The 27,836-nt window shown below is 40.4% G+C and overlaps 1 protein-coding gene across 1 annotated transcript in view; it reads right to left on the reverse strand.

Annotated features, from left to right (window-relative positions):
* dnah7 (dynein, axonemal, heavy chain 7) overlaps window positions 1-27,836 on the reverse strand; it is a 343,519-nt gene that overhangs the window by 1,622 nt on the left and 314,061 nt on the right. The window contains exons 58-59 of the mRNA XM_060828125.1: window positions 14,457-14,634; window positions 1,204-1,307 (exon numbers count right to left, since the gene is read on the reverse strand). Coding sequence (XP_060684108.1) covers window positions 1,204-1,307; window positions 14,457-14,634 — 282 coding nt within the window. The remainder of the gene's footprint in view (window positions 1-1,203; window positions 1,308-14,456; window positions 14,635-27,836) is intronic.

Consider the following 27,836-nt stretch of genomic DNA (forward strand, 5'->3'; position numbering starts at 1 on the left):
TGTTTTTTTTAAGAAAAAAAATCCTTGCTTTAAGGCACTGGTTAAGTCTCAACTAGAATTTGGTGTTTCAATTCAAAGCACTATTGGAAGGACAGCAAAGCTGCGAAGAGGGTATAAAGAATATTGGCCAGACTCCTATCAGAGTGAGAAACTTTAATTATGATGATCATAAAAGCTGTGGTTATACTCGTGAAGCAGAGACCACATAAAGTGAAGATTTAGAAACTTCAAATATTGAGAAATTTTGTCAGAAAAGATCAAGAGAAACTGTTTCCATGGATAGAGTATAACCAAAGGACACAATTTTTAAAAAAACTGACAGATAACCTGGGATTTTGTAAAAACATAGTGATTTGTTGAATGTAAATCACTATCTGAAAAAAAACGATAGCAAATAGAAGTTTTTTTTAAAAATGGAGTTGGACTTGGAAAAGAAAGTTGGTGAGAGGAAAAGAGAAGAAAATAATTTAAATGGGAAGGAAATAATTGAAAAGCGTTTACAGAGGCAGAACATGCATATGAATCAAACAGCCTCTTGTCCTGCATGAGTAGATTAGAATCCCTACAGCATGGAAACAGGCCCTTCGGCCCAACAAGTTCACACCGACCCTCTGAAGAGTAACCCACCCAGACCCATTTTCTTACATTTACCCCTGACTAATGCACTTAACACTATGGGCAATTTAGCATTGCCAATTCACCTAACCTGCACATCTTTGGATTGAGGGAGCATCTGGAGGAAACCCGCGCAGACATTGGGAGAATGTGTAAACTCCACACATTCGCCTGAGGAGGAAATCAAACCCAAATCCCTGCTGCTGTGAGGCAGTAGTGGTAACCACTGAGCCATTGTGTTGCCTTTATGATGTTAATCCCTCATTAGCAAACAGAATATTTGAAAACTTCCAAAGGTCTGATAGGCAATTAAATCCTGAAAGGCACGAGAACAATGGAAAGGCAGGATACTAAGATAAAACCTTTTTGGATCCTCTGTATTTAGAAACAAAACTACAAATATCTACTGGGTTTAGTCCATTTGAATTGATCCCTGGCCATTAGAGTAGAGGACCATTAAAATAAATTAGGGAGATGTTCTTGAACCAAAACTACAAAACCTCAATGTTGGATTATTTGGCCATGTTCTGGTTTTAAAGGAGCCATAGAAGATAGCACACTTGCATTAATAAAACAGATGCTACTTACAACAGGCATTGTATCATAGAGAATTTTGGGATATGATTCTGCCAGTTTTTTAAGACTTCTATCCCAGCGTGCTCCATCTATAAAGAGGCCTCGTACATAGACACCTGTGTATAAAATACATTACTGAAACTGAGTAACATTTTTGACATAGGCACTTTCTTCTCCAGGACTCATTATTGCATTCCACAACTTCAAAGAATGATCTCTGACCCTCATTTTGCTTACATTTTATTCCCAACAACACCCCCGCCCCCACAGCCAACCCTTCATGAAGACATAGTGCAGTTCGATAAAACATAAGTCAGGCAGTAGGAAAGCTCAAAACGTAATTGAACCAACAACTGTGGATTATTCGCTTATGGAAGAACTATTCATTTAAGTTATCCAGAAGCTAATCCCTTAAGGACAATTACAACTAGAGTAGTAGTAGAAAAGTTAAATCTATTTTACTCATTATGAATCTCCAATTGAAATACAGCCTGATTAGGGTTCTAACTGTATATCTAAAGTTTTCAAGGAGATCATTAGCAGTTTGGATATTCAAAAAATTAATGGCGTATCATCTGTAAACGCAGGGAGCTTTGACGGGCTACCATCAAACGCAAAATCATGATTATGGCATCCTGTCAGGAATACCCACAGGATTGGCCCAAAGGATTATAGTTTTTCCTATTTGCTACCAGAGATTCCCCAAATGAATCGATTGGGTTTAGTCCATTTGAATTGATCTCTTGTCATTAGATTAGAGGACCATTAAAATTAATTAAGGAGATGTTCTTGAACCAAAACTACGAAACCTCATGTTGGATTGTTTGGCCATGTTCTGGTCTCACAGGAGCAATATAAGATAGCACAAGAAGATTTGAAAGTTTCAAGGACAAAAATGAAAAAAAAAATGGGCAAATTCAGTAACTAGAATGTTTCAAGTGGGAGATGAAGTGTTGGTATTGCTGCCTTTACAATGTGAACTGCTGAAAGTGAAATTCAGTGTTCCATGTAAAGTAAAAAATTCACACAACACCAGGTTATAGTCCAACTGCTCCTGGTGTGTCTAATTTTTAACTTTGTCCACCTCAATCTAACACCAGCACCTCCACATCATGGCTACCATATAAAGTAGTTAGGAGGACTAGTGATACCTGATAACTGATTCTTCTTTATGATCAGGAGTATTTATATCACATGAACATATTGTAAAAGTATCATTACAGGGGAGAGAACAAGGAGGAATGTGTGTCAGGTGGTAAGAGTAATAGAAGATGACAGAGACTATGAGACTGAGGTAGACAGTTCTCAAAAGAACCTTCTATAATTCAATTAGCCAACACAAATACTGGGACAGTTGGACACTGTTTTCTCATATTAGCAAGAAAGATAATGGGAGGGTCTATAAAAAATATAAGGTAGTCTCTGGAGATAACCGAGGTGTACTGCATTGGGAGAGCAAAGATTGATAAAACAGCACGCTTATTGGTTAAGCCTAGAAAGTCCATCTCAAGTGGAGAGAGTCAAAACATGCTGGAAAATCACTTGATTGAACCTAATCAAAGCAGCAGAAGTACACTGGTAGAGTTAGTTTCTAATCTTAATGGATCAACCAGATTCTGTATAGAAAGACAAATGCAGTAAAAAGATTCATGGTTGGAAGACTAAATTGATAGGGTTAGTAGTGCTTCATTTCTTTCTACGATGGATCCATTGAAGGAGCGCTGGTGAGTTTATGTCCAGAGCTAAAGAAATATCTGCTTTTTTCACACCACTTGGGCTATAACAATGTCGAATGATGTTACAAACACCCAGCTACAATGCAAAGACTTATGAATCAAAACTTTTAGGAATGTGTAGGTTTTAACTAAAATTTGTACTTAACTTCAGTACAATATCTGTACCTTTCACACATTTATTCAAGAAAAAAGCAAAAGTGGTACAATCAGTAGAATGCCAGGCAGCATTGGAGAAGCAGAAGGAAATTTTAATACCGAAATCAGCTGTCCCTGATCTCTCCAGACTTTTTAAAATGGTGATTAATTTGGGGGGAGATGCAGTGTGGCAGATGAAGTTACAGGATGATGACTCAGGAAGCAGAGAAGCCAGAAAGGTATTGCTGTAAGAAACAAACTGGTATCAGAAGAAGTACTTGACCATAAAATAGGAGACTTTGGGATTATTACTGGCTCTTCAACACTTCAAGTCTATCTCTTGCACAGAGAAACATTAAACTCACTTTTATTCATTGAAACTTTTAAACCTCATAATGCAAATCTATGGAGATGGAGTCTATTATTTCAACCATTTTATGTATTATTATTCATATTGTTGGAAAAAATAATGTTATTGTAGTGTGAAGTGTTCAAGTGTAAAATTATAAAATAAGTTAAAGTTCAAAAAACACTAAGACTACGTTAGGGAAGGGAGAATGAATAGATGTAAGTCTTGTGTTTTGTTATTTGTGAAAGACATTTCTTGTGATGAAACACATTTTTAAAATGTTTTTTCATCTTACAAGGTTAGAGTTATTTTATCATATAATATTTTATATCTCTGCATTTTGATGGTGGATTGAAATGGGAAAAGGAATGTTCTTAAAACCAAAGATTGTGAAAGGAAATACTACACTTTTTAAAACCAAGTTATTGAACCTTATTGTAAGTGGTGTTAACCCTGTTTTGTTCAAGCAGTGAGGGAGTTTGGTTACAGATGGGCTGACACCAGAAGGAGTTGTAAAACTCACTCCTGAAGAAGGACTTATGCCCAAAAGATTAGATTAGATTCCTTACAGTGTGGAAACAGGCCCTTCGGCCCAACAAGTCCACACCGACCCGCCGAAGAGCAACCCACCCATACCCCCACATTTACCCCTTACCTAACACTACGGGCAATTTAGCATGGCCAATTCACCTGACCCGCACATCTTTGGACTGTGGGAGGAAACCGGAGCACCCGGAGGAAACCCACGCAGACATGGGGAGAATGTACAAACTCCACACAGTGAGTCGCCTGAGTTGGGAATTCAACCCGGGTCTCAGGTGCTGTGAGGCAGCAATGCTAACCACTGTGCCACCGTGCCGCCCACATGCCACCGTGCCGCCCTCATCGATTCTCCTGTTCCTTGGATGTGGCCTGACCAGCTGAGTTTTTCCAGCAACACATTTTTCACCTCTGATCTCCAGCATCTGCAGTCCTCACTTTCTCCTAGGAGTTGTAAAATGTTGGGTTAGAGTTTTAGCTCGTAAATAGTTGACAGTTCATAGTTAGGTAAAAACAATGACTGCAGATGCTGGAAACCAGATTTTGGATTAGTGGTGCTGGAAGAGCACAGCAGTTCAGGCAGCATCCGAGGAGCAGTAAAATCAACGTTTCGGGCAAAAGCCCTTCATCAGGAATAAAGGCAGAGAGCCTGAAGCGTGGAGAGATAAGCTAGAGGAGGGTGGGGGTGAGGAGAAAGTAGCATAGAGTACAATAGGTGAGTGGGGGAGGGGATGAAGGTGTAGGTTGGGGGCGGGAGGAGGGTGGAGTGGATAGGTGGAAAAGAAGATAGGCAGGTAGGACAAGTCTTGGGGACAGTGCTGAGCTGGAAGTTTGGAACTAGGGTGAGGTGGGGGAAGGGGAAATGAGGAAGCTGTGGAAGTCCACATTGATGCCGTGGGGTTGAAGTGTTCCGAGGCAGAAGATGAGGCGTTCTTCCTCCAGGCATTTGGTGGTGAGGGAGCGGCAGTGAAGGAGGCCCAGGACCTCCATGTCCTCGGCAGAGTGGGAGGGGGAGTTGAAATGTTGGGCCACAGGGCAGTGTGGTTGATTGGTGCGGTTGTCCCGGAGATGTTCCCTAAAGCACTCTGCTGGGAGGCATCCAGTCTCCCCAATGTAGAGGAGACTGCATCGGGAGCAACGGATACAATAAATGATATTAGTGGATGTGCAGGTAAAACTTTGATGGATATGGAAGGCTCCTTTAGGGCCTTGGATGGAGGTGAGGGAGGAGGTGTGGGCGCAGGTTTTGCAGTTCCTGTGACAGCAGGGGAAGGTGTCAGGATGGGAGGGTGGGTTGTAGGGAGGGCGTGGACCTGACCAGATGGTCATGGAGGGAACGGTCTTTGCGGAAGGTGGAACGGGGTGGAGAGGGAAATATATCCTTGATGGTGGGGTCGTTTTGGAGGTGGCGGAAATGTCGGCGGATGATTTGGTTTATGCGAAGGTTGGTAGGGTGGAAGGTGAGCACCAGGGGCATTCTGTCCTTGTTACGGTTGGAGGGGTGGAGTCTGAGGGCGGAGGTGCAGGATGTGGACAAGATGCATTGGAGGGCATATTTAACAATGTGGGAAGGAAAATTGCGGTCTCTAAAGAAGGAGGCCATCTGGTGTGTTCTGTGGTGGAACTGGTCCTCCTGGGAGCAGATACGGTGGAGGCGGAGGAATTGGGAATACGGGATGGCATTTTTGCAAGAGGTAGGGTGGGAAGAGGTGTTATCCAGGTAGCTGTGGGAGTCGGTGGGTTTGTAAAAAATGTCAGTGTCAAGTCGGTCATCATTAATGGAGATGGAGAGGTCCAGGAAAGGGAGGGAGGTGTCAGAGATAGTCCAGGTAAATTTAAGGTCAGGGTGGAATGTGCTGGTGAAGTTGATGAATTGCTCCATCTCCTCGCGGGAACACGAGGTGGTGCCAATGCAGTCATCAATATAGCGGAAAAAGAGGTGGGGAGTGGTGCCGGTGTAATTACAGAAGATCAACTGTTCTACGTAGCCAACAAAGAGACAGGCATAGCTGGGGCCCATATGTGTGCCCATGGCTACCCCTTTGGTCTGGAGGAAGTGGGAGGATTCAAGTGAGAAATTGTTAAGGGTGAGGACCAGTTCGGCCAAACAAATGAGAGTGTCGGTGGAAGGGTACTGCTGGAGACGTCAGGAGAGGAAAAAACGGAGGGCTTGGAGGCCTTGGTCATGACGGATGGAGGTGTAGAGGGATTGGATATCCATGGTGAAGATGAGGCGTTGGGGGCCGGAAAAACGGAAGTATTGGAGGAGGTGGAGGGTGTGGGTGGTGTCTCGAACGTATGTGAGGAGTTCCTGGACTAGGGGGGATAAGACAGTGTCGAGGTAGGTAGAGATGAGTTCAGTGGGGCAGGAGCATGCTGAGGCAATGGGTCAGCCAGGGTGGTCCGGCTTGTGGATCTTGGAAGGAGGTAGAACCGGGCAATGCGGGGTTCCCAGACTATGAAGTTGGAAGCTGTGGGTGGGAGATCTCCTGAGGTGATGAGGTTCTGCATGGTCTGGGAGATGATGGTTTGGTGATGGGGGGTGGGGTCATGGTCGAGGGGGCGATAGGAAGAGGTGTCCTCGAGTTGGCATTTGGCTTCAGCGGTGTAGAGGTCAGTGCGCCAGACTACCATTGCGCCCCCTTTATCTGCTGGCTTGATGGTGAGGTTGGGATTGGGGCAGAGGGATTGGAGGGCTGCGCGTTGTGAGGGTGAGAGGTTGAAGTGGGGGAGCGGGGTAGACAGGTTGAGGCAGCAGTTGGAAATGAAGAGATTGAGGGAGGTAATAGGCCAGCGCAGGGTGTCCAGATGGATGCAGTGTGTTGGAGGTGGGCGAAGGGGTCCTCAGAAGGTGGGCGGGAGTCCTGATTGTGAAAGTAAACTCGGAGGCAGAGGCGGCGGAAGAAGTGTTCGACGTCACGGCGTGTATTAAATTCATTGTTGCGTGAACGGAGGGTGATGAAGGTGAGTCCTTTGCTGAGGACTGATTGTTCGTCCTCAGTGAGGGGGAGGTCTGGAGGGATGATGAAAACTTGGCAGGGCTGGGAGCTGGGATCTGGTGTGGGTTTGGAGCTGGGTGTGGGGCGGAGCCAGTAACTGGAGTGGGTGTGATGGTGGGGGGAATGGGGGTGGAGTCATGAGCAGGGGTGGTGTTCCCCTCAGGATTCTGGGGGCCGGGGATAGAGACAGTGGGATCTGTGGGGGGCATGTCAGCAGAATGCAGGTGAGTGGTGTTGGTGGGGGCAGAAGTGGTGAAAGTGGTGGCAGACATGGCAGTAGGAGTGGCGGAGGTCACTGAGCATGTGACATCAGCGATGATGTGAGGGGCGGAAGTGATGTCACGTGTGATGCATGAGGAATTGTGAGGGGAGGAAGTGGTTGTGGAAGTGGCCAGGATGGGGGTGAAAGTGACATCATGAATCAGCGTGGGGGGTGGCAGCCGCACCAGCCGCATGGCTAATGGCATCCGAGCAGTTCCAGAGGCCGGGGGAATCTTCTGGAATGTTTGAGAAGCGCTGGTTATGGAGGTGGGTGGATAAAAGTTTGTTGTACTTACAGTTTTTGATGTTTGAGATGGAATTGAAATACTGTTTGTTGAGAGTATGAATTCTCCTGAGGATGTAGTACAGAGTGGGTCCTTTGCAATTCTGAGAGAGTGTGGCCCTCAGCTGAGGCAGGGCTGACTGTAGAGCGGTTAGGTGCCGGCGCATTGCTGCGAGCGTGGAGCGGAGGATCTTGAAGGAGAACTGTTGCTGGTGTTTTTGAATCTGGAGTCTGTACTGTTTGTCCTGTTTGGGTCCGAACTCTGCTGGTTTAAAGGTGGTCCGGAGTCTGTGTGGGATGAGTTGGTTACGGAGGCAGGTACAGAGGAAGCAGATTTGGCTGTGGTAGCAAGTTTGTTTCAGGACATGGTTGAAGAGCTTCAGGGCAGAGGAAATGACCTGGGAGTTGCAGTGGGAGAGGGACTCCCTAAGATTCTTGTAGAGAGAGGAGGAAAACTTCTTCAAGGCATTTACTTGTAGATAGAATCCATTTATTAGTAACTTTATTAAATGAGATGCAAGGAGATTTCTTCTCCCAAAGAACGATAAATATCTGGAATTCTCTGCCCGGTGGAGAATCTCAAAGTGAGCATTTAAAAAGGAGGTAGACAGATTGCCCTAAACTCCCCACTGTTTTACCAATGAGGAACTGGCACAAACAGGAATTGAGGCCTGAGGCAGCAATCTATGGTTTTAAGACTGTTCTTTTCCTATTTCAGTCCAAAATTAAAAAATACAGGAAAATAAAAATATGTGGTCTTTCCAAGTGCTACAAGGGCACACAAGAAAAGACCACATTCACTTGCAATAAACACCTAGTGATGACAATGCCAGTGCTGTGGTACAATATCAGCAACAAAGTCAGCCTGCTGCTCAGGACCTGAAGCAACACTTGCTGCAATCAATCATCAGCAAACACCCCCACTTCTGTCCTTCAGATGGAGGAAAGATCACTGATGAAGCAACTGAAGATGTTTGGCCCTAGGGCGCTATCCTGAGGAACTCCTGCAGAGACATCTGGGAGCTGAGATGACTACCTCCAACAACCGCAAACATCTTCCAATGTGCTAAGTTTTTGCCCTCGTTCCAATTGACTTCAGTTTTGCTAGGACTCCTTAACGTGGCCTCAGTCAAATGCAGCCTTGTTGTTAAGGACGGTTACTCTCACCTCACCTCTGGAATTCAGCTATTTTGTTCTTGATTGAACTCAAGCTATAATGAAGTCAGGAGCTGAATGGCTCCGGCAGAGCCGAAATGGGAGTGTCACTGAGCAGATTATTGCTGACTAGGTAGCTCCCTTGATAACACTTTCCATCACTTTACTAATGTTTGATTGCTGAAAGCTGAGGGTTGTAATTGGCCAGGTTGGATTTGTCCTGCTTTTTGTGTACATGACATATCAGGACAATTTTCCACATTGTTGGGTGATGCCATTTGTTGTAAATGCACCGCAAGAACGTGACTAGGGGAGCGGCAGGTTCTGGATCACATCATCAGAACAATTGGTGGAATATTGTTTGGGCTCGTAGCTTTTGCAGTATCCAGTGCTTTCAACTGTTTCTTGATATCACATGGAGTGAAATGAATTGGGTAAATACATGAATCTATGAAACTGAAGACTTCTGGAGGTGGTTCAGATAGATCTACTCAGCACTTTTGGCTGAAAATTGTGGCGAATGCTTCAACTTTATCTTTTGTATTCATGTAGTGGGATTCCCCCATCATTGAGGACAGAAACATTTGTGTAGCCTCCTCCTCCAGTGAGTTGTTTAATTGTCCACCACCATCCTGACTGCAGAACTTAGATCGGACCCATTGATTGTGGAATTGCTTAGCTCTGGATACCATATGCTGCTTATGCTGTTTGGCATGCAAGTACTCCTTTTTGGCAACTTCACCAGGTTGACACATTGTTTTTTGGGAGGCCTGCTGAGCTCTTTCAGACTCGACTAGTTTTGATAAGTAGTGCTGTTACTGAGCACTCTTGGCTGTGGCGACCAAGACTACCATGCAGAGTATATTCTGCATCTTTGCCACCCTCAATGCTTCCTCCAAGTGTTGTTCAATATAGATGAACACTGATTCAACAGTGAGGGTGGTACGTGGTAACCAGCCAAAGGATTCCTTGGCCATGCATAAGTTGTGCCATGAGATATCATGACTGTTGTGGTTCTGTTCGCCGAGCTGGAAGTTTTTGTTGCAAACGTTTCGTCCCCTGGCTAGGAGACATCATCAGTGCTCTGGAGCCTCCTGCGAAGCGCTTCTTTGATGTTTCTTCCGGTATTTATAGTGGTCTGTCCTTGCCGCTTCCGGGTGTCAGTTTCAGCTGTCCACTGTAGTGGTTGGTATATTGGGTCCAGGTCGATGTGTTTGTTGATGGAGTTTGTGGATGAATGCCATGCCTCTAGGAATTCCCTGGCTGTTCTCTGTCTGGCTTGCCCTATGATAGTAGTGTTTTCCCAGTCGAATTCATGTTGCTTGTTGTCTGCATGTGTGGCTACTAGGGATAGCTGGTCGTGTCGTTTCGTGGCTAGTTGATGTTTATGTATGCGGATTGTTAGCTGTCTTCCTGTTTGTCCTAAATAGTGTTTTGTGCAGTCCTTGCATGGTATTTTGTAAACTACATTAGTTTTGCTCATGTTGGGTATTGGCTCCTTTGTTCTAGTAAGTTGTTGTCTGAGCGTGGCTGTTGGTTTGTGTGCCGTTATGAGTCCTAAGGGTCGCAGTAGTCTGGCTGTCAGTTCTGAAACGCTCCTGATGTATGGTAGTGTGGCTAGTCCTTTTGGTTGTGGCATGTCCTCGTTCTGTGGTCTATCTCTTAAGCATCTGTTGATAAAGTTGCGCGGGTATCCGTTTTTGGCGAATACCTTGTATAGGTGTTCCTCTTCCTCTTTTCGCAGTTCTGGTGTACTGCAGTGTGTTGTAGGTCTTTTGAATAGTGTCCTGATGCAGCTTCGTTTGTGTGTGTTGGGGTGGTTACTTTCATAGTTTAGGACTTGGTCTGTGTGTGTTGTTTTCCTGTGTACCCTTGTGGTGAATTCTCCGTTCGGTGTTCTCTGTACTATCACGTCTAGGAATGGGAGTTGGCTATCCTTTTCTTCTTCTCTCGTGAATCGGATGCCTGTGAGTGGACGTTGATGATCCGGTGTGTTTTTTCTATTTCCGTGTTTTTGATGATTACAAACGTGTCATCGACATATCTGACCCAGAGTTTGGGTTGAATTTGTGGTAGGGCTGTTTGTTCTAACCTTTGCATAACTGCCTCTGCTATGAGTCCCGAGATTGGTGATCCCATGGGTGTTCCGTTGATTTGTTCGTATATCTGTGCCTCACTACACACTTTACATTCAACAATCAGATAAATTAGGGTTAGGGTTAGCACTGATGATGTCTCCTAGCCAGGGGACGAAACGTTTGCAACAAAAACTTCCAGTTCGGCAAACAGAACCACAACAACGAGCACCCGAACTACAAATCTTCGCACAAACCTTGAATATCATGACTCCAGAATCAATTCTGAGGGCTCCCAGGGCAATTACCTTTCAACTATATACCACTATGCTGCCACCTCTATTGGGTCTGTCCTATCGGTGGTACTAGATTTATCCAAGGACAGTGATGGTGATGATTCTGACGTAGTGATACTCACTGAATTAAATGTCTAGACAGACAATGTTTAGTTTCTTTGTTGAGACTTTCTAGTGATTGTTACAACTAAATAGCTTGCTGGGCTATTTCAGAAGGCAGTTGATGGGGAGGGGAGGTGATGGCCTGGTGTTATTATCATGAGATAATTAATCCAGAGACTTGGGTTTGAATTGCACCATGGCAGACACGAGAATTTGAATTCAATGATAATCTGAAATTAAGAGTCTAGTGTCATTCATTCTTTTATTGTTTTAAATCCATCTGCTATTGAGAGATTATGTTGTGGCTATAGAGAATGGTGGGTGTTTGCTGATGCTGATGCTGTTAATTATCTACACCCTAAATGTATGAATTAAAGAATGGATGACATTAGGCTGTGCACATCACCTGATGATTTATAATGGAGAAGAGTCTCGTTGTCTATTCTATTTATACTGTGATTGTTGTCAGTTTGGCATGTCCATGCTGAAAATAAATGTTATGCAGTTCTCGGGATTTTGCATAATATGCATCAGCAAAACAGATCATAAGCTACTGTAAAGAGACATAAAAGCCTAGAAATATATTGACACTAACAATTGTACAAGGTAGAATGGAATCTTAGCATCCAATATGATGGGAGGCATGCATGAGCACATTCCATGCCGGAACTGTGCTGCTCACTATTTTGTTGAAACAGGCAAAAAACATCCCAGCTCCACATCTGAAATAGGCATTTGATTGTCTAAAAATGCAAACAAGGTCCATCTGAAATTCCACTGAATGGGCTTTGTTTAAGTACAGAAGACTGCCATATAAGACCTAAGCAGTAATTCTTAAAAGGACTGCAGAAGGTCACAACCAAAATTGCAAGTTGTTTAAAAGTACATATCAGTATGCAGAACCCAACCCAGCTTTGTAACAGTGCAGAGGACCATTGCCAGCACTCATTCAAACCCTCCCAATAGCTTCACCTTAAGTGACATATGATGCATCTGGCTGAAATTCAAATTCAATTTGCCTGTAAGGCTCTCCTGTTAAATGAGGTTCAAGGCTCAAACTGGATGTGCCCCTTCTGGCGCTGTAATTATAATTGCAAGCCAAAAAGTAAAGAATTCACAAATGACCAACTCCTCATGGTGATAATTCAAATAAGTGAAGTTAAAATTCTTAAAGCACACATGAAGATGTTGATCTGTGGGCCTATCAGGTTGAGAATATTAATTATTACAGAAGGGAGTTCTCCTGGGGTCTCTTCATCATTAAAGAAAATAGTTTAAATGGTCATTCATCCTGTTGCTACTTATGGAATCTTACTTCTTGCAAAGTGGCTGTTGAATATATTTGCATAACTACAGATGTGAAATGGTTTAAAATGTTGCTAGCTACTGCAGTAATGCTTTGCTGTTCTTTCTGAAATGTATTAGGGTGCACAAAGCCAGCTTAGTCCCTTTGCAAAGGAGAAGTCATTTCATATAGATATTAAACCCACTGTATAAGTCAGGAGTGAGAAAGTACAGGGTAAAGCAGATTTCTTAAACAGGATTATCCCACACAATTTAAAAGTCAGCATGTTGCATGTAAACCCTGTGTGATGTTCAATTGGAATGCCTGCGTATTTTTTAAACCTACCTGTCCCAATTAATTCTGTAGAGAGCAATGATCTGATGCAGCACTAAGGCTCCACCAGTCACCATGTGCTGCCGTCAACCTCTGCTTTCGATACATGTTGATCAAAAATGCCTTACTCAGGGAGCAGCAGATGGAACTTTGGTCTCAAAGGCCAATTTACTGAGATCACAGGCAAGGGTCTTAAATCAAAACAATCTTGCATATGAGAACAGTAACAAGCTGGCTGAAATCAAACAATTTCCTGGGGAAGGTAAGAATATACAAGTACAGAAAACGGTGGTCATTTTCAGTCCACCATTGATTCTTTTCTGGACCCCTTATTATGTTGTTGATGGCAAGCTGCCAGCAGTTAATTTGTTGCTTCATTGCCAGTTTAATGATTTGGAGTAGGAAAATTAAACAAGCTTACTTGTTGCTCAGTTTTGAAAAGACATAAGACACCATTGGGGTCTTATTTTGCAACTAAAAATATTCTAAGCATAAGTAGATTTTAATTTTTCATTGTCATGTAACTAATAGTTGTATTCCAGATGTGATACAATTTGTTGAATGACTACCTAGTAAGGCATCTTCATCAAACCTCTTGAAAATGGAATTTTCATGTAATGTGACATGATGATGCTAAACGCAATGACCCACCAGAGCACACAAACATAAATAAGTAAAACTATGAACAGTAGTTTTAATGCTTTATAAAATGCAATATTTTAGTATAAGGATGTAACAATAATCTGCAAAGTGTAACTTCTCTTTCTGAATACTGTGGGTAGTGTATACTGAGTTTGAAAGAATAATTGTTATTCAAAAATGATTGAGTTTATTTTTGGGTACAGTAACAATTAGGGTTCCTCTCAGATTAAATTGTATCCATATTTTGTTCTGGAATCTTTAGCAAGAATGTGTTCCAATTTTTGAATAATTTCAATGAAATTTTAAATGCAGATGAAGTTGCACCACATAAAGATGCCATACCAGTTAAGTAAATTCTAAATCAATGAAATCACTACATTCATTGTCATCATGATTTATTCAGCCATTCAGTACTGGAACACTATGGTTATGTTATGCTGTATTTAGAATTTTCTGGCAGCGTTAAATGTTTAAACTGATATGAAATATTGAAGGCATTTTGCCTCCTTTCAGTTCTCTCCTACTGGTAGTATCTTTGAACAATATATTTTTTAAGTAAGGCAGGTATCACGCTCTCAAACAACTGTCGAGTAAACTTTTTGGGGAGGATTCAAATCCCATTTTCTGCCAGTTCTCCTCTGTTGGGAGGTAGCTAACTGTTCTTTCGAGTCTTAGCATACCAACACTCCTCACATTATTCCAATTCACTGCATTGCAAAGCATTTTGGGCCCAACAGTCTGGGTTTTCTGCAGAATATGTCTCACTAAAGAGGCTGTCTTTAAATTGGAGCAGTGCATAAATGTGTCAAAAAGAGTAAAAGTGAATTAACAAACTTAATTATCACAAATAGAGTTGATTTAACAAACTCCTTAATATTCTGTATTTCCTTACACATCATAATTTTTTTTGTGCAATTATACAATGTGGGGAAAATCATAAATAAACTCTTAAGTGTCCCACTTTTGAATGGAGCTCATGTTAAACACTGTTTGGTAGCATGCCATTTTACTCAATATCAACCACTACAAAATCACATTATAGTATTGTTAAGTGTTAAAGACGTGTTCTCTTACCATCTTCTGGGGGAAATAGGTAATTCATGTCCTCCAGTACTTCATAGTCAAATGTAAGCAAGTCAATGGGAATGGTGTATTTTCTGGCATAATTTTGCTGGCCCCCTGTCAGAAACGCTTGAGTAAAGAAAAATCCAGATAACCAGAAGACAGGAGGAGCTCCATCATCATACCAGTCCTAGCAGATTGAAGAAAATATATCACTGTCACATTTTGAATATTCATCTCAAACATTCATGTGCTAAAAAGAAATTATGCTCTCATTACATATCATCTATCTTTAGAATTCCACTACACAGGTCTGGATTTTGTGTTTAGTGTCAAAATGATGGCACTTGCCACTGATCTGAAAGATGATTGTCCACAAAGAGCTAGTGAGCTTTGAGGCACAAGTTTCAACTTTCCTGATTTAATTTCATTCTGATGTCCACTCTTGAGAATCTCTGGCACCTAATAGCAGTATCATTATCAATCAGTCTAAGCCGCCAATTACACTGAGGAATTCACACAGGCAGAAAGCCAGGAAGTAACAAGCAGGTTTTTCTTTTAGTTTTTATAATTTTACAGAAGCCAAAATATTAGGATGTATACATGGGAAATAGATAGAAGCTGAAATCAGAATCATTTTATTTTGAGTTTCATGATTATTTTAGAATCCTATGAAATTTTAATTACTGAGATGAATCTGACATCCTAAAAGTATAAAATGAGTTATTCATGGTAAGAGAGGTTGTTCAGCAATAATTATAACTCAGTATGGTATTAAATTTCCAGGAACTCATCATTCACTGAGGCTTAACTTTTTAAAGACAATTATAGCAGAAACAAAAAAATTGCAAAAAGTGGAAGTTTACATCAATCCCAATGATTTCTAAACATTTCCAACTATTTGGACTTCAACAGTGCACCTATGGAGAATTGTGAAATCATTGACAATGACTCCTGTATTTCCACATATAATTGCATGCAAGTTATAAAAGTTACTGTGAGTTTCACTATATAATTATGCTGAGAGTTTAATTATCATTACTACTGAGGGATAAATACAACTGACAGATGAATAAGGAAGAGGAGGTGAGGGTGGTGTGTTGCCTGCCAGTGGGTGAAAATTGCTGAGGAGGCAATGAACCTGCCAAGTTTAATGGGAGGACTGCATTAGAATTTTTTTTTAAACTGCCATTCCTGTCCAACCAGATTGAAGCAGATAGAGGCAGGCAGGGATCATTAGAGTATGGTGTATGATTTGCTTTCTCTAACTGATAGCTGCTGAAAAAAAATTATTTCACTCTCAGGGGGCTTTGTTATTAAAATCACTTCAGACCATAGCACAAGATCACTACATCCCCAACGATAGGCGTGCTGACTATCCACAGATTTATATCATGTCTCCTAAAAACAGGAATGGGTTAGAAATCTTAGAATTTAGTTTCACCCACTATTTTTAAAGGTTCCCAAGTTGTCTCCAATTTGGTGAAAATCTGGAACAATCTCTAAGTTGGACATTAGTTCAAACCATAGGCAAAGCCAAGTACATGACATGACTATCTGCTATAGATTATCTCACATCTGGTGTTCTGCATTTTGAAGAAACACATTGAAGTCTGATTTATAAGTTATAAACCGAGTTAACTAACAGGATTTTCCACGCATCAGAACCCCAAATTCAAAACGAAATGGAGACCAGAAGCCATCACTTGCGGGCAACAGTCAACAGAGGAAAAAGCCATTTTATATAAACCCTAATGCTTAGAATGAATGTAGTAGTCATACTGAAGCTTCATTTTGAGGTGTACAAGATGAGCTGGACTAGTTATCATCTTTTGCTGGTTTTACTGGTTTTTCCTTCTGGGAACCCAGCTGCAATTTTCTTCAAGGTGGCTGACTTAGTGATTAGCCTATGGACTCGACATACGATTAAGGACAAAGGAAGGGCTTTCAAAGCTGGAGGACCAACAGCAACTGGAGAACCTCTTCAAAGGTCAGCTAGGTAAGTGGGGTGGATGTCAGCTGCTACTCCCTGGAGGGTTAGTCCATTGTCTATTGTCCACCCAGCTTCCTATCTTCCCAAAATGTCAGCCTCTGAAAATAGGCCTTAAACATGCTTAATTAACAATTTGACATTTATGGGTGAGTAATCTTGATCTCCTCTCATTTGCATTTCCAGTAAAATGACCAAGGGCAGTTGGTACTGCCATCACATCATGTATCAAGCCTGGGGTCATCTCTATATGGACTGCAATGAGGGCTAAAAATTCACATCAACATTTCAGGTTGATCACCATTCATCAGAATGAAAGATCATTATTTGGAATGTCAACACTGGCCTAAAATTACCAGCCTTTTGGCCATGGGCTAAATGGTGAGAATGCCAAAAAAGTGGCAGAGGAAAGCATAGCAGGGTTATGGCAATGTCTTTCTGCCACCATGTCATTTTGACAGTAATAGAAAAGCTAGCATTCATACTACCTATTCTTTCCACCTCTGTTGATAGGGACTGCTGCCACGTAGCAAGACTTTTAGGTAAATTGGACCTCCTGAGCTTGGGAGATGGAAATCCATGGCTCAGAGAAGGGTCCCCATTCGTAATGGTCACACCAGTGGACAGTGGGTGAATGAACTGTGAGGAAAATGCTTCAGTATGACTTGGGCAAGTTGAGTGAGGGGGCAAATGCATGGCAGATGAAGTACAATGTGGATAAATGTGAGATTAACCACTTTGGTAGCAAAATCAGGAAGGCTAATTGTTATCTGAATGGTGATTGATTGGGAAAGTGGGAAGGTACAATGAGACCTGGATGTCCCTGAGTATCAATTGCTGAAAGTAGTCATGCAGGTGCAGATGAGGGCGTGACATCTCATAAAATCCCATAAAATTCCAACATTTTAATCATGTTGTTTAGTTTTTACATCAAAAATATGCCTGTGTGCTTATCCTTGTATATCTGATGCTTTTCAAATCATTTCAGCAAAAGTTCAAAGGCAAATAGAGTAAAATAATGTAAAAGAAAATACTTCATTTGAACGGGGAGCTGTACACTAACTGGCAATAAATAACAGAACTACCTTTGGTGAGGGAAATAAAATAGCTGGTATCCCTTTACCTTCACCTTCAACACGGTCTTAGATGAAGAAAACACACAGCAGGCTGAGTACCACCTCTTCAGACCTGGTGACAATTTGCTTCAACTTTTAGATCTATAACTTTTGCAGAAAACCCATATGTTTTCCAACTTAAAGTCTACCCAGACTATTCCCAATCCAGCCTTGCTTGAGATAACTGTCTGGAATATACAACACCACATTAATCATTGCTATCTTTCCTGCAATCCACTCTCTCTACCCTGTACAGCTACAAACAAGTTCTCCACTCTGTCTTCAGCAGCACCAACCTACTTATTTCATAATTGTCCTAATCTTCAATTTTAATTTGCTCTTTGTCTCATTTAACCACATTTAATTCACCTTTCCAGTCGCATACAAAGCATTTGAAAGGTCTCTGATGAAGGGTCAAATATGAATCTATTTTCCCTTTTCGTTATATAAACTGGTCATCCCGCTAAGTCATTCCAGCATTAGAAACTTCAATTTCAAATGTCTATCATCTAATACTTTTTTCCTCCTCGATATTTTTCATTCAGTCTGTTTTTAAATGTCTGCAGAATTTGTCTCCTCCATAAATTAATCAGTTAGTTGTTTCCGATTCATAAAACACTCACCTAAAAGACCATTAAAAGATTATGGCTAACATGTGACACATGAGTTAATTTCAGGATGCAATAAAACAGCACCTCATAACAAACTAGAAATCTTTAGACAATCTCAACAACTCCTTTAATTTGTCCTCTTAACTTTAACTAAGCCTCATAACACATTTAAATCATCACAGCAATAAACATAAGTTAATTTCTTATTTATTTGACTTTTCTGAGATGGTTGAATATGTTTTGTTATTTTAGCATAGTGTTTCGCAAAGTAGGATCAGTGGAGACTTGACAGGGTGTATGCAAAGTAACTGAACTGTACACGAATAAATAGTGGCCATGGTATAAGCTTGGAAGTAGGTAGGTAGTATCACTGTTAATGTTGCAGTGTACAGTGAGTTGGATGTCTCACCTGGGAAGGGAATAGGTATGGAGAAAGATGATCAGGTAAACCTGTAGTTCAGTCTTAATCAATGAGAAAAGATTTTTAAATCTTTAAGTATTACTTAAAGAAAGTATGCCAGAATATGATGTATCCACATATTATAAGTATTCCATATTAATATCATATTTTATTAATGTTATTAAAATTAAGATACAATGTCAATGATTACTAATTCACACTAAAAGGGGTCCCTCAACGAACATTTTGAAATGTTCTACTTCTAACAGTTTCCTTAAAACTGTTTTACACCAGCTGTGCCACTGACAAGTTAACAATCATAAAAACCCATTTCTGAGATATTAACAGAGTAAACTTGAGTCATCTTAATATGATGCAATCGTTCAAAGTCTAGTTTTAGCTTTACCTAGTAGATGCATTCCACAAAAATAATTGAGTTCTGGGTTCCCGACTTCTTTCAGAAAATGTAAACATTTCCATATGTTGTACTAATTTCAATTGTTGCAAATGTGTTGCTGGTCAAAGCACAGCAGGTTAGGCAGCATCTCAGGAATAGAGAATTCGACGTTTCGAGCATAAGCCCTTCATCAGGAATAAGAGAGAGAGAGCCAAGCCGGTTGAGATAAAAGGTAGGGAGGAGGGACTAGCCGCTGCACCCGATGTGGCCTCCTCTATATTGGTGAGACAGGCCGCTTACTTGCGGAACGCTTCAGAGAACACCTCTGGGCCGCCCGAACCAACCAACCCAATCACCCCGTGGCTCAACACTTTAACTCCCCCTCCCACTCCACCGAGGACATGCAGGTCCTTGGACTCCTCCACCGGCAGAACACAACTACACGACGGCTGGAGGAGGAGCGCCTCATCTTCCGCCTGGGAACCCTCCAACCACAAGGTATGAATTCAGATTTCTCCAGCTTCCTCATTTCCCCTCCCCCCACCTTGTCTCAGTCGGTTCCCTCAACTCAGCACCGCCCTCCTAACCTGCAATCCTCTTCCTGACCTCTCCGCCCCCACCCCACTCCGGCCTATCACCCTCACCTTGACCTCCTTCCACCTATCCCACCTCCATCGCCCCTCCCCCTAGTCCCTCCTCCCTACCTTTTATCTCAACCGGCTTGGCTCTCTCTCTCTTATTCCTGATGAAGGGCTTATGCTCGAAACGTCGAATTCTCTATTCCTGAGATGCTGCCTAACCTGCTGTGCTTTGACCAGCAACACATTTGCAGCTGTGATCTCCAGCATCTGCAGACCTCATTTTTTACTCGATAATTTCAATTGTTGTGGATTTTGACTTTTATTCTCATACATTCTCTTTTTTCTATCCTAAAATTAAGCTGTATTTGTTTTCAAGGTCAGCCAGTACTCTTGATGCTTTTTTATTAATATTATTACTCTAGCCTTGACATCTGAATGTTTCCCTTAATACAAGCTCTTTAAACTCTTCAAACAAAAAAAACTAATAACGTTATAATCCTCAGTATGACCCTCCAGTTTTAGGGGAATATTTGGTTTTAATGTGTCTTTTGTCTCTCTCTACAGTATTTAACATTACCTCAAACATTTGACAGTTTTTTTCAACTTTGTCCCTGGAATAATCAATGTAAAATACCATTTCTCAGCCACATATGTTTCATTCATTTTTAAATGCTGCTTGAAATCTTTGTACAGACTTTCTACCTTACAACTGCACATTTCTAATTGTTGAGTCTCACATTTCAGATCTTGACCAACTATGGAATTTTTGCATAGGTCCTTGTACTCCGTTATAACAAGGAATTGCTGTTTCTGACTGACATAAATACATAAATTAGCTATGCTGACTGAGTAACCAGCATCTGCTTATGCTTTTTGTGTTCCTATTAAGTGAATTGTTTAGAATAACAAATACTGAAATTTATTGCATGGCTATAGTCAATATTACAATTACTGCATTATATTTGAGGTCCCACTCATAAAATTCACCTTAGCAAGATAGGTTGTTTACTCATTTATCATTGCAGCTATGTAGAATATAATGTCAAGATATAATTTTCCTAAAAGAACTAATGCTAACAGATTGTGTCGAACACTAGTCTCTCATTGCAGTGTGCACATCATCAAAAAGCACAAATCACCTACTAGAATTTTAGATAGTAGTCATGATTTGGAGATGCCAGTGTTGGACTGAGGTGTACAAAGTTAAAAATCCCGCAACACCAGGTTATAGTCCAACGGGCCGAAGGCTACTGTGCTTCCAATTAAACCTATTGGACTATAAACTGGTGTTGTGTGATTTTTAACTTAGCTTTGTCTAAATCAAAAATTCTAACTTTAAGGAGATGAGGGAAAAAATTGATGCAGATGCTAGAATCTGTACTGAAAACAAAAAATGCTGGAAATCACAGCAGGTTAGGCACCCCGTCCATGGAGAGTGAGCAAGCTAATGTTTCAAGTCTAGATGTTTCATCAGAGCATCACCTAAGCATCACCTAAGCATTTTTTGTTTTCTTTGAGGAGATGAGATTGCCTACAGTAAACTGAGAGAACCTGCTAACAGATAAAACAACAGAAAAACAATGGAGGATGTTTAAAGAAATATTTAGCACAATACAGAACCAGATTATATCCCTGAGATGAAAAAGCTGAATTTCTAAGAGAAAAAACAGCCATGGACAACTAAGGAGATTAGGGAAAGCACACAAAAGAAAAGAAAGGACATACAAAGATGCAAAGAAAAGCACAGATCCTGCTGAATGGGAAAGATACAAAGACCAGAGAAGGGCCACAAGGCAGGTTATAAGAGCGATTAAAAGGGAATATGAAAGGGAAGTTGGCGGGGACATCAAAATTGATAAGAAGAAATGTTAAAGTTATGAAAGGGAAAGCGGGTGGTCAGGACCAAAATTGGCCCACGAAAGACTGAAAGTGAGGATATTGTCAATGACTTCAGAGAAATGGCAGTACTTAACAGTCAAAAAAGGAGGATAGCTTGCCAGACTCCAAAAATGAACAGAGTGAAACATTAATAATGAAGAAATTAATAGAACTAAGAAATGACAGTTTCCATCAGAGTAAGTTAATGGAAGTTAAGGACCACATTGTAGCTGCCCTAACTATAATCTTTCAGAGTTCCCTGAATATAGCAGTTGTCCATCTGGATTGGAAAATTGCAGAAGTCACTCTTTTTAATAAGGGCAAAAGAAGAAAACCAGGAATTACAGACCAGTTAGCTCTTATAACCTGCTTTGTGGCCCTTCTCTAGTCTTTGTATTTTTCCCATCTGGCAGGATCTGTGGGTTTTTTTTGCATCTTTGTAAGTCCTTTCTTCTTTTTTTTGGGTGTTGTCAGTAAGTTAGTCTAATAATTATGGCAGAAAGTTATTGGAGTCTACAATTAAGGATGGGGGAGTGGAGGATCAGAAACATCTTGAAAATGTTCAGTTAATCAGGGAGAGCCAGCATGGATTCATGATAGATCGGCCATTGCCTGACCAATCTCATAGAATCTTTGAAGAGGTGGTTAAAGTACTGGCCAGGGATGTATCTATGGATCAAAAACAGAAATTGATGGAAAAACCCAGCATGCCTGACAGCATCTATGGAGACAAAAAAGTAAACATTTCAGCTCCAGTGACTCTTCTCCTGCTTTCTCTCCACAGATGCTGTCAGACCTGTTGGGTTTTTCCACCAATATTTGTTTTTGTCTCTGGTTTCTAGCATCTGCAATTCTTGTTTTTTTTAATGAATGTCTATGGATGTTGTTTATATGGTCTTCCAGAAGGCATTTGGTAAAGTTTCATTAAACACACTTTTGAACAAGGTAAGCACTCAGAAGAATTGAGGGTAAATTACTGACATGGCTGAGAAAGTAGTTGAGTGGCAGTTGACAGAAAGTGGTGAATCAAATTAGCAGGATGTGACCAGTGGTGGCACACAAGGATCTGTATTAGAGCCTGCTATTCAGATGATTTATAAACAACTTGGATAATTGCATAAAAAGATATATATCCAATTTCGATGATGACAAGTTTAGGCAGCATTGTAAACAGTGTAGATGACAGCATAAAATTAGAAAAGCATTTTATAGACTAGGTAAATGGGCAAATCTGCAGGAGCTGGACTTCAGTGTTGTCTATTTTGAAATGAAAAAGGATGGTTCACAGTTCTTTCTGGATGGTTTGAAATTAAGTACAATGGATGTCCAAAGAGCTTTGGCAGTCAGGTGCACAGATCTTCAAAATGCAATGACCAGGTGCCGAGAACAGTCAAGACAGCTAATGGAATGCTGGCCTTATATCTAAAGGACTGCAGTATAGGATACATAATTTATGCTACAGCAGAGCAAAGCTGTGGTTAGACTCCACTTGAAGTAGTGTGAGCTGATCTGGGCACCACACCTTAGGAAGAATACATTGGCTGTGGATGGAGTACAATGCAGGTTTACAAAAATAATACCTGGATGTCAGGAGTTAAGTTATTATATGAATTAGGCCGGTCTTCTCTAGAGTTTAGAAGGTTAAGGGGTAATCTGACCAAAGTCTTCAAAATATTAATGGGAAAAGACAAGGTAGATAAAGATAAATTATTTCCACTGGTTGGAGATTCTAGAACTAGGGGGCATAGTCTAAAAATAAAGACCAAACTGTTCAGGAGATGCTAAGAAACCTTTCTAAACACAAGGGTGGTAGGTGTTTGGAACTCTCTTCCAGAAACAACAGTTAATCAGTTATTAACATTAAATCTGAGATAAATATTTTTTGTTGAACATAAGTATTATGGGATTTGGGTCAAAGGTAGATACATAGAGTTGGGCCACGATCACATTGAACGATGGGACTGGCTCAAGGGACTGAATGGCCTACTCCTGTGATATTTTAACAAATAAAGGACAAAAGTTCAGAAAGACAGTTTGATTTCTTTAACTATTTCTCCAGAGTTTATCACCAATACATTTTAAAATGTATACTGTGAGTAAACCTCAGAATTCCTCAGAATGAACAGAATTGATACCACAAAAAAACTGGAATTTGATGAACTCATGAATATCCATTTACTATTTATGAACTAAACCAAATATGAGATTATCAGCTATTGAAAATTATGAAACAAGATAAAATGTACATAAAATTATAAAATTTTAGCTTCATAAATCATTAAATGACACAATGATTGGTTAATAACCAAGGCATCACAAAAGTGCCTAACCTGAATATTATCCTGTGATTAAAAAACAATTTATTTATCTAGCATTCGAGCATAAGATGCACCTGCTCAAATGTTTTTCTGTATAATAATATATACTATTAATTCAACCAATATCTTGTTTTATTTAGTTGTTAATTTAGATTTTATCTGTCTTGTTTAGTCAGAAAGCAACCTTTTTTTTGTAATTAGTGCATTATTCAAACCTGAAAGTGGAAAACATCTATACAAAACAGATCTATTATACTTGTAAGTGCTTCCAGATATTAATAGATATGTCATCCAAAGAAGCTGATGGCAATGAATGTTAGAGCACTAATATACCAGATTATTAAAAAAAACTTCTTACTTCATTTGTTTCTCATTCTAAACTACACTGTACTTTCAGATAGAATTTGCACAAAGGAAGACCCCGGGTATCTTGCCTGATCAACATATTGCACTTTCATGGCTGCGAAATGAGAGTTCAATCACGGATTCTGTTATCTGCTTACCATTCCAGTAGCAAAAACTAGAATCCAATGAATTTTGGGCCAAAAATGCACAAGGTAAATTTTAATGTAAAAAACATTACTGCATGCACATTCTAGTTGTTAAGACCACATTGAAATTGATCCACTATTTTTACATTGAGGTATGCAATGCTTCAAATGAAAATTCAAGCAGCTTTAAACCCACGGGAGGAATTCTGTTCCTAATAATAATATTAAGATAAAATAAAAGCATTGAAATGCTGTAGGAAATAAATATTCCTGGCATCAACAAAATTTCTGGAATAATTTCTCATAAGCACCATCAGGCTAAAACAGTATTTTCTGTTCCCTCCCACAATTGACATACTAAACATATAGGGCTAAGAATTAAGTTGGGCTAAACAACATTTTCTGTTTTCACTTCAATCTGACTGAGCGCAGAAAAGCCACAAATTCTGGCCCCAAAGTTGGTAAAGGTTTTTTTGATAACAGATTATTTTATCTTATCTTGATATGCTCTATGCCATAGTGAAAGAGATGGAAATTCTTGAAAATTGGAAGTTTTGCTCTTGAATTTACATTTTCATGGGGCAGTTTCAGGAATGGCTTTGGCATCACATATGAATGGTTACACATTCAGATGGTTACATAAAATATCAGCAGTGTCTGTTTAAGTCCCATTTTGGTATTCTCATTGTCTGGAACTGATGCAGTGCACAATGCTGACCAGGTCGGAGCCACTGTTGTGGAGATTGGTCAGGTACTCTTTGGATTATGAAACGTAAACAATAATGTGTCCCAGAAGTGCATACCAGCCCTTCACCAGAACTGACAAAATTGTCAAACTGTTAAAGCCATTAAAGCTGTTAATTAATTGCCAAAGAACTGTCAAAGCCATCTGTTAAAGAATTGCCAAAATTGTCAAAATGTCAAACAACTTAAAATAAAACCATACCTTTTCCCACAATATACTACATTTGCCAATATTTTGCCCACTTACTTAGCCTATCAAATATCTCTCGCAATTTGTTTTTTCCACATATTTTTATGTTGTCTGCAAATTTGGCTACTGTACATTTGCTTTCTTCCTCCGAGTCATTGATACCTATTGTGAACAACAGTTGCAGTCCCAGTGTTGATCCTTGTGGAATCCCACTGGTTACAGGTTGCCCACCTGAGAAAGAACTCCTTATCCCTACTCGCTGGTTCCTATTATCTAGCCAATGCCAATATACCACCTTCAACACCATGGGCCTTTATCTCAAGATTTAATCTTCTGTGAGGTACCTTGTCAAGCGCCTTCTGGAAGTTCAAATACAACACGCATACTGGTTCCCCTCTATACACAATTGTTGAGACTTCCTCGAAAACTCTAATAAATTAGTTAGACATGATTTCTTTTTCATGAAGCCAGGAAACTCTGCTTGATTAAATTATGGTTTTCCAAATGTGCTGTTATTATTTACTTCATAATTGATTCCAGCACTTTTCCAACAAGAAATGTTAGGCTAATCGGCCTACAGTTACTTATCTTTCTCCTTCCCTTTTGTATCAGGGTGACACTGGTAGTTTTTCAATCCTCTGGAACTTCTCCAGGACCCAAGAATCTTTGGAAAATTACAATCAACACATCCACTATCTCTATAGTTACTTCTTTTGGGATCCTGGGATGCGAACCTTCAAGGCTGGGGCTTACCTGCATTTAACCCCCCCCTTGGTTTGTCAAATCCTACTTCTCTCATGATGATTTGGAGATGCCGGTGTTGGACTGGGGTGTTGTGTGATTTTTCTCTACTGATACTTAATGGTACTTAATTCTTTTGGTGTATTCTTTAGTATTAATGGGATCTTCAAAGTATCTTCCGCTGTCAAGAACAATGCAAAATATCTACATAACTCCTCTCCAATTTCTCAATCACTCTACATTCATTTTCTAAGGGGCCCACGTTCACTTTAACTTCTCTTCCTTTTTGTATATTTAAAGAAGCTCTCTTTTTTCTGTATTCCTTGCTAGTTTGCTCTTATAATTTCTTTCCCTTTATTACCTTTTTAATCCTCCTTTACTGGATTCTGAATTTCTCCTAGTCTTTGGGCTGTCTCTGACATCTGCCTCCTTACATGATTTTTCTTTCACCTTCATACTTTCCTCAACTTCCTTGGTTAGCCATGGTTGATTTATCCCTTTCTTAGGATACTTCCTCCTTACCAGGATATAACTTTGCTGAGAGTCATGAATTATCTCTTTAAATGTTTGCCATTACTGCCATTCCTGCTAAGCTGACCAGTTCACTTTAGCTGACTCTATCCTCATTTCATCTTAATTCCCTTAAACCCAGTTGTTTCCAACCTATGCTTCCTACTCTCAAACAGAATATTACATTCTATCACATTATTATCACTACTTCCTATGGTATCTTTTACACCGAGGTCCTTTATTAAACCTTTATTATCCATTACCAGATTCAGGTTTGTCTCTTCCCTGGTTGTCTGTGTGACACTAAAATAAAATAAAGAACTGCAGATGCTGGAAATCTGGAACAAAAACAGGAATTGCTGGAGAAACTCTGGAGCATTTATGGAGAGAAAGCTACACAAACATTTAGAGTCACGGGCTTGAAGTGTTGACTCTACTTTCTCTACACAGACTTTGCCAGACTTGCTGAATTTCTCCAGCAATTTCTGTCTTGATTCCATGACATACTGCTCTAGGAAACTATCCCGAATGCACTGTACAAATTTGTTGTCATAGCTACCCTTTGCAACTTGAATGACCCAATCAACAAGATTAAAGTCACCCTTTCCTACAGTGCAGCTACCGTTTGAGGGTCTATACACGACTCCTTCCAATATCTTCTTTCCTTTGCTGTTCTGTTACCACCATACAAATAGACTCTACATCATCTGAGCCCAGATCATCTCTCACAAATGTCCTTATTTGATCTCTTAATAACAGTGCTACCTCATTACCTTTATCTTCCCTCCTGTCTTTCCAAAAGGTTAAATATCTCTGAACGAGAAGTTCTCAGATCCAATCTCCTTGTAACCAGCCTCCCAAATGTCTCCAAGATCATATCTATTTAGCTCAATTTGTGCCATCAGTTTGCCTCCCTTATTCTGAATTCTTCATACGTTAAGATACAAAATCTTTAGACTTGCCTTTCCTGCCATTTTTAATTATCCTATTTTTTTCTCTGTACTCTGGCTCTATTTGTCTCTTGCTCTTGATTATCCTGTCAATCATTTTTTGTATTTTACAGATTTTCTTTATTCTGACCTTGTTTCTCTTTCCCTCATCATCCTGCTTAGACTGCTACCTCCCTGCCAATCTAGTTTAACACTGCTCCAACCACACAAGCAAATAATTGCCTTAGGATATCAGTCCTGGCCCTGCCCAAGTGTAACCCATCCAATTTGCACTGGTCCCATCTCCTTCAGAACCACGTCCCCAAAGTCCCAGAAATCCAATGCTTGGAGCAGTGTTTAAAATGAAGTCATAACTGAATTCTGATGAACCAATAGTGCATTTTAATTCTTTACAAATTTATTTAAAAAGGACTGAAATTTTGCGATTGTTTGTTGATTTTACAACCATTGACTTCATTTGCATAATTTTGAATCCT

This window comes from Hemiscyllium ocellatum, chromosome 7 (assembly GCF_020745735.1).
Source record: "Hemiscyllium ocellatum isolate sHemOce1 chromosome 7, sHemOce1.pat.X.cur, whole genome shotgun sequence".
Lineage (NCBI taxonomy): Eukaryota > Metazoa > Chordata > Chondrichthyes > Orectolobiformes > Hemiscylliidae > Hemiscyllium > Hemiscyllium ocellatum.